Below are 19,436 nucleotides of genomic sequence, written 5' to 3'. Positions count from 1 at the left end.
TCATGAGGCGAAATATTCATGCAGATCTCTCACAGATCAGTGCAACCCATTGTGTCAAAGAATGACCCACAGAAGTGGATTTCATTCAGCTGCCTCTTAAACCCGTTAAAATTACCTATGCTCTACAGTAGGGGTGGGGAACGTCCGGTCCGCGGGCCGTATAAGGCCCGCGAAATCATTTAGTCTGGCCCTGCCAAGGCAATCGCACGACTCGAAATTCAATAAATCTAGGTGCTTTTTTCATAGCAACATAAATTTAATTTTGTATGACCCGCGAATGATATTATAAATATCCAAATAGCCCTTGGCAGAAAAAAGGTTCCCCATCCCTGCTCTACAGAGTAGGGGCAGCACTTTCTCAATCGCTCTGCCTCTGACAGTAATGTTCATTGTGTGACAGTAAAACCAAAATGTTTGTTTCTCAGAGGTGGAATTTAGTTAAGTTAAATGCAGATCCAAATTTGACGATTTTTTTTTGTACCCAATCACTCGGCCGAGACCACTATAGCGTTCTGACCCTTGGGCCACGCAGCAATCTCTTCCATGAGCAACTGAATGATTTAGCTAATCAATTAAGGCAAACGACAGGCGAGCAGGCATGCGGACGTGCCTGCAGCGTGCTGCGGTGCTCTTGGCGAAGTGCCTCCAGGTCACCCTGCATTTTGGTGACGGCGTCGTGCAGCCTCTTCTCGGCATCCAAACTCTTTTCGGAAGCCTCCTCGTGGATAGATGCCACTTGTGCCTGCAGGTCCATGATCGCCTACGCACAGTTTGCACCGATTTATTTTACTTTTGCCACAGGGATTCAAAAGTGAATGCATCTTCATGCTCAAACTCAAGTAGGCCAGTGCTAATTTCCATTGGTGGTCCTGAGCGAGTAGAAGTAATCATCATCATCATCATCATCATTTTAGCATTATTTTATTATACTCGCATGACAAGTTAAAAAGTGTCGCAAAGTGCAATGTGATAATACCATAAATCACAAACCTACATGAAAAAATACACACCCTTATGTGACAGAACGACAAAAAAACTACAATGCCAGTAAATCCGACATTTATATTACGGGAGGCACAGCGTAACCAACCAACGTTGATTTCCCACAAAGTGGCTCTCATTTAATCAACCCCCAAACAAGATTTGAACTTAAAAAAATGTGTGTTCGGCCACAGTGCCATTTGGCCAGATTATATGTGCAACAAGTGTAATTGTATTTACTCTTCAAATTTTAGAATACAAACTTTAAAGCATGTGTAGTTTTGTTATGCAAACAGTACACCCCTGCTCGCCATTCGGCCTTACAGACTGTAGGGGTAAGTGCCATGAGCAAATGCCTACAAAGGATGGAAGCCACCCGAGGGAGCGATGGCTCGCGAGTGAAGTACCCGTCGAGGACGCTTGACAACGGAGTTGAGGCACACGTATATTTATTTAACAAGTTGCCAGTACAGGACAGCCCTAGAGGGGGTAGCGGCCCCCTCACCCGTATAACTCAGGGAATACCCCTAGCTATCCATAGCCTATCCCCTGAGTCCTCCACTAAGAGCTAGGGGAGGCTGTCTGGCCCGACACTGGTAATCGGGCTCGGTACCCGGAGTCCCAGAGCACTGGCTCTGGTTCACGGGACCACGCCACTGGCTCGAGCCTGATCCCGTGGGGCCCTGATAAGGGCGGCGATCAGGGGGAGTCCAGGGCTCTAGCTACGACGTCTTCCGACTTCTTAGCTTAACTATAACATAACTGACTAAGCCCATATAACGACCCCTTTTTATACCCAACCCTCCTTGAGGGGTGGGGCCCCGGGGGATCGTAACGCCGAACCAGCCCCCCCCCAGGGTGTCTGGCTCGGACGTCGCAGAGGGCATCTCCCTGTGCACACACGTAGCCCCGCCCACTGTGTTTCTTTCCCATAGGCTGCCATGCATAACGGCCCTCTCTCCAACATCCCTACATCACTCCCCCCCGCATAGCTCGCAGCCGTCCCGGCTGCAACAATTTCAACAAATGAATCTTAACCCCTTGACTCCCCCCGTGTGTGCCCCATTTTTTCATTTAACAGAACGAGAATTGAACAACAACACTAACAATGCCCCTAAAGGGAGAACAAACCGACGCGCCCCCCCCCCCCCGAATAAATACGAAATCCGTAGAGGCAAGATATGTACATTTCCCGGAACCCTCAGCGCACGCACAACACGCACACAAGACGCACACACACACACAGCCATAATACAACAACGCGCCAAGAGCGCCACACGAACGCAGCGTCCAGTAACAATAGCACACGAAGGTGTACCAGAAAACGCAAAAAAAATAAAAAAAAATTTTCTTCTTATTTTCGTTTCGTTTTCACTTCTTGTTCGCGTTCCAGTGTTTTTATAAGAGTCTGCGCATTTTAGCGCGCGTCCTTGCCGCAGGCCCGTCACAAGGGCCAACCTCAGATGGCGGACCATTCGGTGGCCGCTGTCCCATCCGAGGCGAGTCCGCAATTGGAGTGGCGGGACCCTCGGCATCCCCCGTGAGGGATGTGCGCGAGCCCGTCATTCCGGGAGAACCTGGGGGCGGGGCAACCGGCAAGACGTCAGGTGAGATCAACAGAGGCGGACCCTCCGGGTCGGTCGACCCCTCACATGCTTGGCCCTGCGCGTGTGGAGCAGAGTCCCGCACCGCAACGAAGGGTTTTAGTCTAGAGGGGTGAACGAACCACCGGCGCCTCCCCCACTTGATACGAACGCACTGCGGTCGCAAAACCTCGACCACCTCGACGGGGCCCCGCCATGGCCGTACCAGTTTCGAGGAGGTCGCAAGCGGTACCTGGGGACAGTGCAGCCATGCCCTGTCCCCTGGCTTCCACTGCAGCACGTGCGCGCGCGCGAGTCTGAGGCGCTCATTCGCCTTTTGGCGCATGCGGGAATTGAGCATGGCAGCATCCCGCGCCTCAGTTAGCTTTTGAAGGTTAAATTTAACGTGCTCGTCCAATTTAATTTTACCTAGAGGCGCGGGGATCTGCAGCTGTGCCCGAACAGGTGGGTCATGTTCGCGACCATACATGAGAAAGAAGGGTGAAAATCCCGTGGCAGCATGGGGGGCCAATCGATATGCAGCCAGGACCCCTTGAATTTGCAAGTCCCAATTGGTCTGTGACTCCGAAACCAGGTGCGACAACATAGACGTGATGGTACGATGCAGACGCTCGACCATCCCGTCAGTTTGTGGGTGATAGGGAGAGGTACGAATCTTCTTTGTACCTAGGAGATCACAGACTTGTTTGAGGAGGTTCCCGGAAAAATTTTTACCCTGGTCGGTCAGCAGCCGCTCCGGAGCACCTTTGTCCATGACGTAGCCTTGGACAAAGGCGTCCACGATGGCTGCTGCCGACTGATTTGCCAGGGGCCAGGCCATAGGCCAGCGTGTGAAGTATTCGACCCCTGTTAGCAAATATCTATTGCCCCTAGGGGTGGCGGGAAACGGCCCCAGGATATCCAACGCTACGAGTTCGTTCACCCTGGAGACTGTGATGGACTGCAACGGCGGGTTCGACTCCCGAGCTGGTGGTTTGCGTTGCGCACACCGGGGGCATGCTGCCAGCAGATCCGTGACATCCCGTGTCATGCCCGGCCAAAAAAAATCCAGCTGGAGCGAGGCGAGGGTCTTTTGGGTACCCAGGTGGAGGAGGCGCTCATTCGCAGCCCACACCACCTTACCCCGTAACCCCGCAGGAACTACCAGCCGGTGACGGTGGGATTTACCGTCCCAATGCATGAGCAAGCCCGCGTGTATTTCCCAATTGTCGGCATCACCCGTCCCACACCCCCTCTCCCTGGCGCGACGACGCAGCGCGAGGAGGGAGGCGTCCTCCATCTGGAGGCGTCCCCACTCAATCACAGGCAACCCAAGCAGGGAATCCCTTCCCTGTTTCCCGATCTCATCGGGGAGCGATGTGTCAACATCGGCGGCGGCCGCCAGGACTGGAACCGTCATGTCCCCAGCTGGCTTGCAACGCCCCGACCCCAGGAGGCATGCGCATTCGGAGGTGGTTGGCATGCGCGACAGAGCGTCCGCATTTGTGTGGCGAATGCCCTTACGATAGGTGGTGTCAAAATCGAAATCCTGGAGGACCTCCAGCCATCGGGACAATTGTCCCGATGGCTGTTGAACCTTCAGGGCGTACTGCAGTGCCGCATGATCCGTACGGACAGTGAAATGCTGACCGTACAGATATGGGCGGTACTGTTGGATGAAGAAAACAATTGCCAACAGTTCTCTACGGGTGACACGATATTTTTGCTCCGCTGGAGACAACACCCGACTGCCGTACGCAACCACCCGTTCCACGCCATCAACCACCTGGGAAAGCACGCCTCCGATACCTGTGTTGCTCGCGTCGGTGTCGAGCAAAAACGGCCTCGAAAAATCGGGGTAAGTCAAAGGAGGAGCCTTCACCAATGCATCCCGAAGGGAGCAGAAAGCTACTTCCTCATCCCGACCCCAGTGGAACCGAACCCCTTTTGATGTCAAAGCATGTAGGGGTTTGGCAATTGTAGCAAAATTAGCGACGAACCGTCGGTAATATGAAGCGAAGCCAATAAAACTCCTCACCTCCCCCACCGAGGTCGGAATTGGCCAGGAGCTGACACACTGCGTTTTGGCGGGATCGGTAGCAATACCCGAGCGCCCCACGATGTGCCCCAAATAACGCACTGACTCGCGAAACAAATAGCATTTTTGGGGCTTAAATTTCAAATTAGCAGCCCGCATCCTTTGGAAAACCGCCCGCAGCCTCTGGAGATGTTCGTCAAAGGTTCTTCCAAAAACAATTACGTCATCCAAATAAATCAGGCACGATTCCCATTGCAATCCAGCCAAAACCAATTCCATCAACCGCTGGAAGGTTGCCGGCGCTGAGTGTAAACCCATCGGCAACCGGTTGAATTGGAACAGGCCGTGCGGTGTACGGAAAGCGGTTTTAGGCTTCGAATCATCGTCCAGAGGAAGCTGCCAGAATCCCGAAAGTAAATCTAGTGTGGAGAAGAATCGCGCTCCCGCCAAGGCGTCCAGCGATTCGTCCATCCGTGGGAGCGGGTATGCGTCGGCAACCGAAACCTTATTAAGGCGACGGAAATCTACGCAAAACCGCAACGAGCCATCCTGTTTCTTAACCAGGACAATCGGTGCTCCCCAAGGGCTGGTAGAGGGAGAGATAATGTCGGCGGCTAACATGTCATCGACAGCCGATTTGACATGGTCCTTTTCGGCGGGACTCAACCGAAAAGGATTTTGGCGAATAGGCGCGCTGTCACCCGTGTCAATATGGTGACGCAGCAGGTGAGTACAACCCAAATCGTATTTATTCCGACTGAAAACGTCGGAAAATTCCTTTAGCAGCGATCTAAGCCGTTGGCGCTCTAAATTGGACAGGTTCGTCGATCCCGCACAAAGCGCGTCGAGCCACCCTTCATCGCCGTCCGAATGCGGGTGCGTCCGAGCAGCAGTGTCAATGTGGTTCACGGCAGGTTCCTCGCAGGGCACCGGCGTCGCGTGAGCGAGCACAGTCCCTTGGGGAACCACTACTGTCTGCGACCCGACATTGAGGACCGCGATGAAGGGATCCTCGTCCCCCCTTACGATGGTCTGGGCCGGAATTAAATGAGGCCCATTAACCCCGGCCCTAGACGGCCCCAGCACAACACCCTGATCCCCAACACCCTTAGCGAAGGGCCTACGAAGTTTAAGAGGTACCAGCATTTGTGCCCCCGGCGGCACACGCACTGTTTTTACGACGAACGCCGGTACCGTCGCGAACGCCGTCCGAGTCGCTACAGGGGAAGGCAGGAACGCCATACGTCGCCCCGACGGAAGCTCAATGCATCCTTGGTCGATCAAAATACGAATTGGCATCCTGCCCAAGAAGTCCGTCCCCAGCAGGCACGGAACTGCCAGTGAGGAGGAGACAAAAATCGGCCCCGACAATTTGATGTCCCCGATAGAAATTTGCGCTCGAATCTGTCCCACGATGCCGAGAGAGCCCCCGTTAGCGGCATAGAAAGGGACATTAACCGGTAGCAAAGGACGGCTCTGCACCGGTAGAATATTGTAAATTAGTTCCGAAATAATTGTCGCCGATGCCCCTGTATCGACTATGATGCGTACCTCCACCCCATCAATGTAACCGACCACGGCCGACGATCCCGACGCCGCGGCCACCACGCGATGGGCCAACACGGACCACCGCTCGGGCTCGATTTGAGTCCCCGCAGTGATCCGCGCCGGTCCATCGCAGCGCCCCACCGGCCCCCCGTTCGTTACGGTGCGAGAGTGTGCGACAGGTGGGTGCGTTGGCCAAACATGTGAGGTGCCGCGACTCGCCGGATCATGGTGCTGGAGCTTGGGAGGAGGAAGAGGAGGGCCGGCGTCCTGTCGAGGCGTCGTCCCCCGCTGTCGAGGAGAACGGCACCCCGAGGCGACATGGCCCCGGATGCCGCAGTTGAAGCACCGCGGGAGCGCCGATGGAGACGATGGACGGTCGAAACGCCTCGGCCCGTCCCGACCCGGCCGCGCCCCCGTCGTCTGTTGCCGTCGATGGTCGACGGCATAAAGTTCTTCTGACGGAAGGGTGGCTGCAGCCACCGCACGCCCAGCCGATGCCCTGTTTGCCTTTCGCCGCTGCTGCAGAAGGTTGGCGTGGAGGAGTCGCGCAGCCTGGAGGGAGGTCATTTCTGCATCCCCTTGTGCGATGACGACGATGTCGAGGTCGTCCGCCAAGAGGAGGATCTTCTCCGCGACCATTGCGTCCACGCCGTCGTCGTCCATGCGGGGAAAGGCTGTTTTTGCCAGCGCCAGAAGACTTGTCCGGAAAGCCAGAGGCGACTCTTTTTCACCCCGCCTGCGATCGTAGAACTGCTGACGGCATTCGGCTGAAGGTCCATAGACCCCGGCCAGCAGCTGTAGCGCCATTGGTAGTGTAGCCCGCTTCTCTTTTGGCGCCGACGTGAGTGCGGCGAGCGCGTCCCCATCGAGGAGCGCCGGCAGCGCGCAAAGGGCCTCCTCGTCGGACCACCGCGCCATCTCCTGATGGGCGAGGAAGCGTCGCCGGAAGCCGCCCCAGTCACCCTCCGCACCGATGAATTCCTTCAGCGGGGGCAGCCTTTGGTGAAGCGCAGCGGTCGATGTGGACTCCCGCAGGTTGCTTTCACCTCCCTTTGGCGGTGCCTCGGCGCGACTGGCCGATGGCATCGCCTGTCGCGGCAGCGATGACGCATCCTTCGGCTGCGATGACGCTGCAGCCCCGGCGACGGCGATGTCGGAGCCGATGTCTAAGCTGGCCACGCCCCGAACAGCCGCGGCGTCCATGGCGGGAAATTCAAATTGTGAAGTCGCTGAAATGGCGGGAAAGTGCTCCGGCCGCCGGTTCTCCTCGCCCTGCGGTGGACCACCAGCCCCCAACCGCGTAATGCCTTCCAGTGTGGCGGCAGCGGCATAAAGTAGCTCCGCCAGCCGTTCGTGAGCCAGTCGTAGTGCATCTGGCTGCGGCCCCTCTCCATGCTGACGTCCCGGTGAGGAGGCGCCAGGCTCCGGCTGCACCCCATCTTGTTGCTCTGTCTCGGGCTCGGCGATCTCCGCGGCGTCCTCCTCTTGTGGTACCCTGGTCCGAGCTGTATGGCGCGTTTCCATTTTTACCACTTCTGACGCCAGATGAAGTACCCGTCGAGGACGCTTGACAACGGAGTTGAGGCACACGTATATTTATTTAACAAGTTGCCAGTACAGGACAGCCCTAGAGGGGGTAGCGGCCCCCTCACCCGTATAACTCAGGGAATACCCCTAGCTATCCATAGCCTATCCCCTGAGTCCTCCACTAAGAGCTAGGGGAGGCTGTCTGGCCCGACACTGGTAATCGGGCTCGGTACCCGGAGTCCCAGAGCACTGGCTCTGGTTCACGGGACCACGCCACTGGCTCGAGCCTGATCCCGTGGGGCCCTGATAAGGGCGGCGATCAGGGGGAGTCCAGGGCTCTAGCTACGACGTCTTCCGACTTCTTAGCTTAACTATAACATAACTGACTAAGCCCATATAACGACCCCTTTTTATACCCAACCCTCCTTGAGGGGTGGGGCCCCGGGGGATCGTAACGCCGAACCAGCCCCCCCCCAGGGTGTCTGGCTCGGACGTCGCAGAGGGCATCTCCCTGTGCACACACGTAGCCCCGCCCACTGTGTTTCTTTCCCATAGGCTGCCATGCATAACGGCCCTCTCTCCAACATCCCTACACGAGCAACATGCCTGGCCGCATGTCTCCTCACTGCTGATCACACCTGGTACTCATTTCTTGAAGAGTTGAACCGAGCAGAGGCTCTGGTTAGGTTCAAACACCGATGTCCACTAATGTGCATGACCAGGAATCTAACTGGAATTTAAGTACAGTGCAGTAGCCACGATTCCACTGCTCCCCCATGCAAGCAAGTTACACCTGAAGGCTCAGACTATTGACATAGCAGCTTATGTAAAACAAATGCATTAGTTGAACAACATGCCCTTTCAGCAAACAAGCTGCATGGCGAAACATTAACATGCAAAACTTTAATACCCCGGGGACACCATGTGTACAAAAATGTAGTTATATTCTATGTATTAGAAGTTTATTTAACAGTAGACTGACTGTTGTTTCGACTTTGGTTGATGACGGACGCTCATGTTGCGCCCGAAACGTCGTGATTTATTTTATTTTATAGCTACGTGACTTTACGAAAGCTTCAAATCAAGATTTGGTTGTAAGTTTCACATCAAATACATGCATTCTGTAGTCGCAATGGGAAATACATAAATAACCAGGCTTTAATTTTGTCTCCCCAGTGGCGATGTTCACACACCACACCAGTTACTCGTTTGAGGCTGAGTCGACCTAGGGGAGGCCCAGGACTGGTTGAAATAATCGTCACCGGTGGTGGCCGTGAGCGGGAATCGAACTCGGGTCGCCGGGTTCGTAGCGCGGCGCGCTAACCACTACACTACAATGCGTTCACTTGCCGTGCAAACAATATATGCATTATTGAGCCCCCCCCCCCCCCACCAAAAAAAAAACAAAACTGTATTTTCATAATTTTGGCATGGTGTACAGTCTGGAAAGTACCGACATGGCAAATCTCAAGTTTGTTGCATGTCGGGAAGTACGCTAAACATTTTGAACAGACACACATAATCACAACTTTGCCTTTTATATATAGAGAAAAGCAGCACACGTACAAAGGTGCAAATGCTGTACAACATTACGGTTTTTTTTTTACAAATCTGTTTCAGTGTTCATTAGAGTGTATAAATACGCACGTGAGTACTTGTAATAATTTCTCTTTTACCACATAGAAGTCAGGAAAGGATGCAGAACTGCGAATTAGCATGGAAAAGACAAAAACGATGGTGTTCGGAAGGAAGAACATCTAGAAAGAAGTAATACCAGAAAGGAGAAAGATTTAAAATGTAAAGGAATGTGTATACTTGAGAAGCCTATTGACATGAGACGACATTTGCACATAAGACATAAGAGCGAGGATCGCAAAGGCAAAAGGAGTAACGGTAGGATTCAATAACATCTGGAGAAGCAAGCAAATCGGCCACAAGACCAAAATGAGCATCTTAAGAACATGTGTGTTCACTACAGCTTTGTATGCCTGCGAGACTTGGACTTTGAAAAAGACTGACAGAGATAAGTTATCAGCATTCGAAATGTATTGCTATAGAAGTATACTGCATCTAAACAAGACCCAAATTGACCAAAGTAGTATAAAAAGGTTGAGAATGGAAGACCTTATGCAGTCAGTGATGAAAAGGAAACTTGCATTATTTGTACAAATATGTAGGATGGGCAACAACAGCAAAATTAAAAGTGTGTTATTGGGAAAAATGGAAGGAACCCGAAGGAGAGGAAGACCTTACACAGAATGGTTTGACGACATAAAAAATTGGTGCCAGAAACATGCGCACTACTTGCGCATATTGGCACAAGACAGAGGAAAGTGGAAACAAACGACGAAATGCGCAGTGGACACCTACGGCCATCTGCCCACAGATCATGATGATGATGAATATTTGCTCTTTTACCACACATTGCCTTGATTTGAGAAATAGCTGTGGAAATGTCCAACAGTGGCAAGGCATGCCACGATTTAAAACTGTATTTCTAGAATCAATCCACATTCTGCACCAGTTGGTCTTGATGGACTGGATATGGACAACAGTCAAAACAACAGCGAACTGCAGGCAAAACAGATGCTTTCATTGCGAGCTTTGCTTTGCCTCAGTATCATATCAAGTTCATTTATAAGTCTGAACACTTGTTGTCACACACTCGAGTCCAGTCAATTACGAATGCGCATTGATCATACTTTTAACATAGTAATATAAATAAACTTGGTTTTCGAAAGCGCAATTCTCACAAAGCCCAGAAGTGCTTCAGTCTGTTGCAAAACTGGCTCCTCCGACTCAAGGATGAATCCAGAACATCTGCCCCCGGTAACTGATTCCAGGTCTTCATGTCAGAGACCCCAAAACTGCGCTGACTGTATTGCACAAGGTTTGTGTGCGGGTACACCACATCACCATGGGCTGCATTTGACAACACATCGACTTTGTACAAAATGATATAGTGATAATTTACAGCCCTCTTGTCAATGCTCTTCTGGATGAAGGCCTCCCCATACTGTCAGTTGTGGGGATTGTTTGACCATACTTCACCATGTATGGTCAGTTTGGGTTGGTGAGGGGGAAAGCCGATGATCAATTCAGATATCACTCACCACTGTTAGCTGTATAAGGCAGTTGATTACGTCGCCTAACATGTAGCAAGAACCTCCAGTTAATGTAAAGATTACATTTTTGTTTGAAGATAGAACAAAAACGTAACGGTATTTTTTTAAAACTGTGTTCGTGCTTTACACAAGAAAGATTCTATGAAGGTTCTGGTTCAGTTTTTTTTTTATCTTTGATAATTTTACAATAATTAAATGAAGGTGGAATAACCCTATTACTTGAAAACACATTATTCTGGATTAAAAGCACCAATAATGACCAGCACGTAATACGACAAAATTAAAACCTCACCTTTGCAGCCTGAGAGAGTTTCGCGGAGTAATCCACTTCCATTGTTCTTAGCTCTTCAGCGCTCTGTAATATGAATCGTGAGAAAACATTTAGCATAATCCACTCAGTGCATGTAAACAAATGTCACCTAAAAATATGAAGCGCATTAAATACAATTTTAAGGAACACATTAATTTAATCAATTAGCAATGCCAATGAAGCAAATAATGACGATACAAATCAACTTAAGTGACTTTTGCATGTGTAATTTTTTTTTATTAAACTGAGATTTAAATGTTGAAATATTTCTAAATTGTCATCTAAATACTTGGTAGGGTATGAGCTATAATTCATTTCTAATTGGAAAACATCAATTAAACAGCAGAACGGTTGTGTTCCTTGGATTTCGTGAAAGTTCCCTATATAAAAAACAATCATTATCCTATGAAATTGGCAACATAAATTTACATTTCATATTATCGCCAATATGCATATGAAAATAACACAGTATTTCGCTAATGAAGCTGATGAAGCCAAATCAAGTAAAGTCAAATAATGTTTGAAATTCATCAGGTCCAAACTGAAAATACATGATAACCAAAAAAATGATATCAACAAGATATAAGTAATGTTACACATATACAATTGCAACACTTACCGTTCATTAGTTTCACATGTAACGAGAATTACTTTTGGAATGTGTGCCATGTTCTATTTCTCCTCCTTCTGCAGCAGCCCTGGCTAGGCGGTGCTTATATTCTTGGACTCGGTTGATGAAAGGAGCTACCAGCAGCATGGTAACATCGTCACACATTAAAACTGCTTTTTTCATGATCCTAAAGAATTTTGCAGCATTGAAAGTAAACGCCTGTGATCATGGCTTTAACAGAAACATTCAAACGACCGTTTTAAAGCCACAGTGGACTCCAAAAGAATTAAAAAGAACACTTCAGAGGAAATACATTTCTTGTGAAGACACCTTAATCTCAGGCAGAAGCAAATAAGCTTCCTGACATCAAGGACACAAGCTGGCCATACCCTGCTGGCACACCCAGCACGCAAGAAAGGTGACCTTTCCCAAATAGCGTTGTTCATTTACCTAATGGTGGGGATGAACGCGCCAGGTAATCGGCCATTTAAAAGCCTGTCGCCACAGGTGTGTCAACTGGCTAGACCATGCCCGTGCTGTTTAATGAGATTGTAAAGGCCAGCGTACTTCATATGTAGAGATGAAATTAGAGTGGGTGACATTAAAGTATGGGTTTTATTAAATCACGGCTAGTGCTGCCTGTTACATTGCCAAATGTGTTTGTGCAATTTACTTTGGCAATATTTTTCTGGGTGGCCTTGAAGTGTGTTGCAATTGTAATTCAATTACGAATATAACTCTCTGATGCAAATTAGAAAAGCATTCACTGCACTTACATAACTCACAATGCATCAAACAAGAAGGTCAAGCGAGCTCATTAAGATACTTCAAATACATCCATTTTTTTTAAGGTTATTGTTATATTTTTAATTTAGACCAAAATTGGGACACAAACACCTATCTGGACAGTATTACATAACTGTTACAAATATAACGACATGGTGTAAACAGATTTGCTGCTACAACTACACGTTAAAAAAAGTTAGGATCTCAGAATTCCTACCACCCATCGAGAATAATCTAGCTGAGTATAAGAACTACAGAACTGCAAAATGCGATTTCCACAAAATATGATTCATAAAGTTCCATGCTTTTTAATGAAAAGTTTAAAATTACACTGGTCTCTCATATTCCCGTGTAGACAAATGCAAAATATAAAAAAAATGCATACAAATATACACAGTGTATGGAGAGTAGCATTATGATCGTCCACACATGTTTTCAACACAGAACGTAAGGAGGCATATCACGACGAAAGGATACATTTCTCCATTTAAATTCCAATGCCTCATACAAATAGTAATAATAAACTGAGTTTTATGCCGATCCACAGATGTGACACACGCTGGGGTCAACTCTCACAGCCGAGAAGAAGAGCAGCTCACCTTGGCGGAAGCCTGCTCTATCTCAACAGCGTGCTGCTTATGCGCGTCCAGCGTGGTCCTCTCGGCCTCGGCTCGGATCTGGGCGCAGGTGGTCTCGTGTTGCAGCAGGGTGGCCTGCTTTTCCTCCTCACGCAGAAGCCCCAGCTCCACTAGCTGCTGCTTGCGCAGGCAGTTTGCCTGCTCCACCTCCTCCTGCAGCTTCAGCACCGTCTCTTCCAACTGCGCTATAGTCTGTGTACGCACGGAACATATTGCTGTGTGGCAGGGCCTTGGTTGCAACACCCGTGAGCCACTCATTGTCGCCAATTTAATGCACAAACACTGGTGCCCTGCCAGTGAATGAACGCTCTTGTAAATGGGCCAGGAATGGTGGCGCACGTCTGCAACCCAGCTCTTAGGAGCTCTCCCTGGAGGCGGGGTTGGTGGGTCGCACAGATTTCATCTTGTGCACGAGACACCCACTTTGAGGGCAAATAGGTTGCGAAGCAATCTACATTGATATTTGTTGTTGTTGTTATTCACTCATATGTGTGAGTTTTCTCAAATGGTACTCCGGTTGCAACACAGTATTCAATAAGCAATGAGCGAAACATCTTAAGTAGGATCTTATCGAAAGAGTCTTGAGACATTCAGGATTTCTTGCACAGATATAGGATTATTATGACAATATCTTTCTTTAAGTTAAGCTCTGGGAAAGCACAGGCCAGGAGGGGTCCTTTTTCTGTTGCCAAGGACAATGCTATAAACAAACGACTACCTGTACATCAAATCTATGTATCACATTTGTAAAGTTTAATTTCTTAAAATGCATATGTGCATTTAAAAGAAAACACTATATTCCTTTGACCACGTTTTGTAGGTGTATAGTTTGTATCCATTATATTCTCAATGAATGCAGAAGGCCAATAGCACTTGTTTAAACCCCAAACTACATTCCTCAACACAAAGAGTGTGGAGTTAAATTGGACATTTCCCACCAAGAAAACACTTGATACATAAGACACTTTAAAGAAAGTGTTATTTGAAATATATCCAGATGATTTATAATTCTGCAGCATTATTGTCCATTTTCTGCTTGCTTTTTCCATGCCAGAAGGGATTATTGATACGTTTCATGGTTGCACAACAGGGGGGCAAGCTCCAGCCCGGCAGAAAAGCCACTTTGAGGGCTGTAACACGGTGCCGCTCCTTGCCGTGTCACATCTAATTGGAAGCATAGCATCTCCGGATTCAGAGCAAATGCTAACTAAATATACTCCTTCACGGACAATGTTTGATGACCATGAGGACATTTTATTTAAGCGGCCATGAAAGAAAACCTTAATACGCCTACGGTATCTTTTAGTTCCATGTAACATGAATTGCGCTGTTATAGCAATGCAGACATCTTTTTATGGACTGGCACAATGTTGCGTGCTCAAAATTGCCTATAAGTAAAGAAAGGCATCTGGAAAGGATTCATGTTGGCCCCTTCGCCTGAAATGTCGCACACTCAACAACTGCGCAACGAATGCACAAAAATGGCTGGGCCCTTCTGCCGTACGGGCGAAAGAAAAAAAAATATCGAACAAATCCCCATTTACAACGATCACGATGATGATGACAACGACAACAATGACGCTGCCATTTTGCCGCTGTGGTGGCGCACGTGTTACAGCGCGTCGCACATTACTTACCTCTGCATCCTTGTGCCTCCATTCTCTGGCCTGATTTTCACGCTCGGCCACGGTGGCTTGCAGATCGCGCTGGCGCTGTTCGAGGGTGGCGGCGTGTGTGCGGGCAACACTCTCCATGTGAGTGGCGTGCTGCTCCAGCAGTCGAGACTTCTCCTCTTCGCAATGGAGCCGCACGTCCCGCAGCTGATTGGACGACCGATATAGGTGAGCTGCGTCGCATCGACGCGACGGCGTGGAACGACGTGAGGGTGCGTGCGCGTGATTACTTTGAAGGCTGGGTGTGGTTGCTATCGTCCTGTACAGCGTACCTTAAGTGGAAATAGTAGCCGAAAACCAGAAGAGCTGTACCAAATTTTGGCAATGTACGAGTAACTTAAGATCGCTTAAGATCACATTTGCAGTGTCCGTTAATAAATGTTTATCGTAACATTATCATTTTATTAACATTCACAATGCAGGTATGATTGAATCGTTATAATTTTGAATAACTGGTGGGTGTGTTTTTAATTATTTAAAATATTTACGTCAATTTAAACCTAAGCATAACAATCTGAGAAAAAGATAAGAGTTAATACACTCCCTTGTCTTTCAATTGCATTTCTACATGTAGTTATAAATCTATTCGCCGGTGGTGCCTCAGTCGTGTAACGAATCAAAACAACTGCAGGGATAAGCGCTGAAGTCTTCACCGCAATATAAGTGGCTATACCGGGCATTCACGGAGTCAATGGGCACAGGTAAATGTCACACACCACCGGTGCCAGGAGACAGCCAAGTGAAAGCGCCATCACCTGCTGCTCATGCTGCTGCTGTAGCGCTTGCTGCTGATGAGAAAACTCCTCGGCCTGCCGCTCGCGCACGGCCTTGGCTCTTCTGAGGTCCTCCTCCACCCTCTGCATCTACAGAATACATTACATGAGCGAAAAATTGGATTTACAGGGGCCAGCATGGCAGCTGGAAGCAATGAAAGGATGTTTTGGCACCAAAGTAAATGCATAGCGTGCATCAAAGCAACGTGTCTGTCAACATCAATTAGTAAGTGTGGAATACACCCCTGGTTACTTAAAAGTCTATAGAAAGAAAAAAATATTTCAGGATTAGCAAATATAATGTAACGTGCATACTACATAATATATGTGTATATTATACATAATACACCGTGCATAAATAGCTTAAAATGTAAATAAGAAATGTGTTTGGATAAAAATATGCTATCAAACAATATATGAAGATTTAGGTCGAAAAAGTATAATAAACAGAAACAAATATTCAAGAGTTGTCTAGATATATATGCAAATATAAAATAATTTTATTTTTAGGCACGGTGGAAACTTGGAAAGGCCTTGATTCAGAAGTGGATTTACCGTGGCTGACGATTATGATCATGATGTTTAGCTGAAATAATGGGCAAACTTCCTGACCAATAAACGGAGGTGGTTCAAACTTAATTTGGAGCTTGGTTCATTTTATAAGTCTTTTTTTAAAGTAACATCTTCAAATTATATACGGAAAGCCTAAATACAACCAATGAGTTGCATCCTTCACTAACTAAAAACACTATTGAGTCGATATCTTAAGATGAATGCCGACAAAACTAACAAGACACAACTTTACAATACTGTTCACCATTTTCTCAACTTGCATACTTGTTTATACTTCCGAATGTCAAACAATGTACCATCTGTCAAGACAGTAAAACAAATATTGATCTGTAATTTTGTTTTTAGCGACATGCCAAAAAAGCTGAACTACAGATGGGTGGTCAAATGGCCGATCGGTACCGCATTTGCCGCTTCTTGCAGAGATTCACAGTTCGAATCCGGTGGCTGCCCTCGTTCATACTGCTGGTGTGCTAACCCTCAATATAGATGCCGTCTGCTTCACAGTGGACGTTAAAGACCCCGTGACGTTGTTTGCAAGAGCAGACCAGTGTGTGTAGGCATCATGGCCCGAATTTGATAACATTTCTAGCAAATTGCTTAATTGGAACATACATCGGAATCACTGCCGTCCATTGTGGAAACTTGGCAGGACCGTACCAAAGAAATTGTCATGACACTCAGTGACGCTTTCCTGGGTAAACAAGCAAAGTAATACAATATATGAAGGGGTACTGTTTTCAACGCAGGCTAAAACACTTCAGACAATCGTGCACAGCTATTTTCTTCGCCTTTTATTTGTCAGACCTGGTTAGGGTCCTAGACAAATGTGGCATTGCTGGGTGTGGTACCCCACATCTGTCATCCAAACATTGGATAGGGGATGGTAGACTGCAAACATGTGTTAAGACTTCTAAACCTGCTGGTTTAGGTGACTAGATGGTGGCACTACAAAAAGTGGGTCATTGACCTGTGTGTACAGTTTTGAATATTACATCCACTTGTACGAGTGTCCTCCATTTTTCTCCCAAAGGACAACCACTTGTCAAACATCCTAATGCAGTCTCCTCCTGCATTGGGATGACTATGTTCACGTACATCCCTTTGTTAATCCACTGCTGGACGAAGACCACCCCACGCCATGTGGTCCATGGGGTTATTTGACCATACATTACACTGCTCCATTGGGATGACTCATATTAAAATGTAAAAATTACAAAAACCCAAGAAATGTCATTGGCTGGGGAAAAAATAACCGACATTGTTACATCAAGGTTGCTTCAGTTCTGCAACCCAGACAGTAATGGCCAATTTACCAAACGTTCAGGTCAATCCTGAAAGAGTACAAACTGTACACCCAGTGCTGCACACAAGGTTTATCCAATCACGGTTGGCTACGTACGGTGCGAAAGAAGTTCAACAAACAAACATACATGTTTATTGTGTGTGTCAAGTGCGTGCCCATTGCAAAATAAAAAAGACAATTGTGAACCTGCTGTTTCATCTCTATCAACACTTTCTCCGTGTTAAGCTCCACTTCCTTTCTGAGCTGCTCCAGTGTTGCGTCGGCCTGCCGGGCCTGTACGCGCTTGCATTTCTCGCACCTTTCTCAGCTGCTCCTCCTTGTCCCTACACAGAAAGCCCTTTGCTTAAATCAACATGCGTAAAAAGAGCGGCACATCTGCGCAGGTGGTACGAATGCCATTTATATACAATAAAAAAGATAAATAACCAACCTCAATGCAGTTTCTAACGCTGTGATGGATTTTTGGCAACCTTCCTTTTCCTGCTCCAATTTGCCTTGTGCAGATTTCAGCTGTTGAGATATAATTAAGGTTAAATGCGCACATTCCAATTGTATAATTTAACAAATGCTTAAAAAAATCATTCTGTTCATGCTCTCACAAATAATTTACAACTCAACGTAAGTAACTTCGACTCCAACTCATACAACATGCACGTATCTCTTGAGACCTGCTGCCTTCTTAGGAGCCATTTTCACCCTCTGCCTCCGCTAGTCACTTACGGTCTCCCATCCTGTGTTTAAATTATGCATCTTATTTTATGCAGTTCGGTTCATCAAAGGGTTTGCCATATATGTTGAGATAGCTGTAATATTGCCAGGGTTGGGATTGCAAGAATGCTATAGGGATCTAAGCAGCAGCCAATTTGATCTGACTGTTGGCTACCAGCTTCCAATCCTCCAGATAATCTCGGAAGAAAAGAGTCAAGTAAAGCCGGATGAGGGATTCTCCATGCAGATATCACTGCCAATGCATCAGTAAATCTACAATTCACTTCAGTTAAAGATGAGCTGGGAGTTCACAGCTATAGTAGAGCACTGAAAAATAACAGAATTATAAATATGATCATATAATAATTCTAATTGTCTCCATGCTCAAAAGGGAGAGAGGCAATGCTCATTCGTCAGTATTTCGGAGCCAGCAGTGTCAAGTCTACAAATTTATGAACACATAGATCCATAACATAACCACCCCTTAAGAATCTCATGCAGTGGTAAATATGAATGAATTGAATTCATTATTGTATTATAATTGGCAGGTTAAATTCTGACAGTGAAATGTTTTTTTGTTAAAAGACAAGTAAATTCCTCTATAAGTGACGCATGCATCATACCTTTGTTTCATAAAGATGTTCTAACTGAAATTTTTCCTCCCGAAATATTGCTTCCGATTCCTGAAAAAAACATGGTGTGGCTAAGAAATTACATATATATAAAACCAACAAATACATGTTTTAACCTGTTTAACACGTAGGCTTTGGCGACCAATATCATCCATAAGAGGTTTTTGGGTTAGATCGCATAAATATATAAACGTGTCGTTAAAACCCGCCACCATCCGACACAGCCAACTAGTAAGGGTTGTCACATAAACTGTACTAGTGACGAATTGGAATGTTCTGTTTACGTGACAACCCTTACTAGTTGGCTGTGTCGGGTGGTGGTGGGTTTTAACGACACATTTATAGATTTACATGATATAACCCAAAGACCTCTATTATGGATGTTTTAACCTTAATATTGTCAACACACAGATTTGATCAGCTTAATAACAAATGCACAAAACACAACAGATATAGGAATACATCAAATATAAATATGGACTCAAGGCAAATATTATAAATCATAGATGTAGTAAACAAAACCAAATTTCTACACTACTAATAAGTACTGCAGTTCTAAATCAGAGCAATGCAAGAGAGAATATCTATTGGCCATTGTACTCATTATTGCTGTAAGAACAAATAAAAA

At 47.2% G+C, this 19,436-nt stretch overlaps 1 protein-coding gene across 1 annotated transcript in view; it reads right to left on the bottom strand.

Moving 5' to 3' along the window:
• Nucleotides 1–19,436, bottom strand: part of LOC133347612 (centrosomal protein of 112 kDa-like) — a 48,265-nt gene that overhangs the window by 7,012 nt on the left and 21,817 nt on the right. Inside the window, 9 exon segments of the mRNA XM_061560037.1 lie at nucleotides 611–760; nucleotides 11,095–11,157; nucleotides 13,108–13,338; nucleotides 14,784–14,966; nucleotides 15,575–15,682; nucleotides 17,655–17,750; nucleotides 17,752–17,791; nucleotides 17,899–17,978; nucleotides 18,800–18,859. Of these exon segments, the coding sequence (XP_061416021.1) occupies nucleotides 611–760; nucleotides 11,095–11,157; nucleotides 13,108–13,338; nucleotides 14,784–14,966; nucleotides 15,575–15,682; nucleotides 17,655–17,750; nucleotides 17,752–17,791; nucleotides 17,899–17,978; nucleotides 18,800–18,859 (1,011 nt within the window).

This window comes from Lethenteron reissneri, chromosome 26 (assembly GCF_015708825.2).
Source record: "Lethenteron reissneri isolate LAM-NWPU_2019-01 chromosome 26, ASM1570882v1, whole genome shotgun sequence".
Classification (NCBI taxonomy): Eukaryota; Metazoa; Chordata; class Hyperoartia; order Petromyzontiformes; family Petromyzontidae; genus Lethenteron; species Lethenteron reissneri.
The sequence above is the reverse complement of the archived record's forward strand: the minus strand, read 5'-3'. Positions and strand labels throughout refer to the sequence as shown.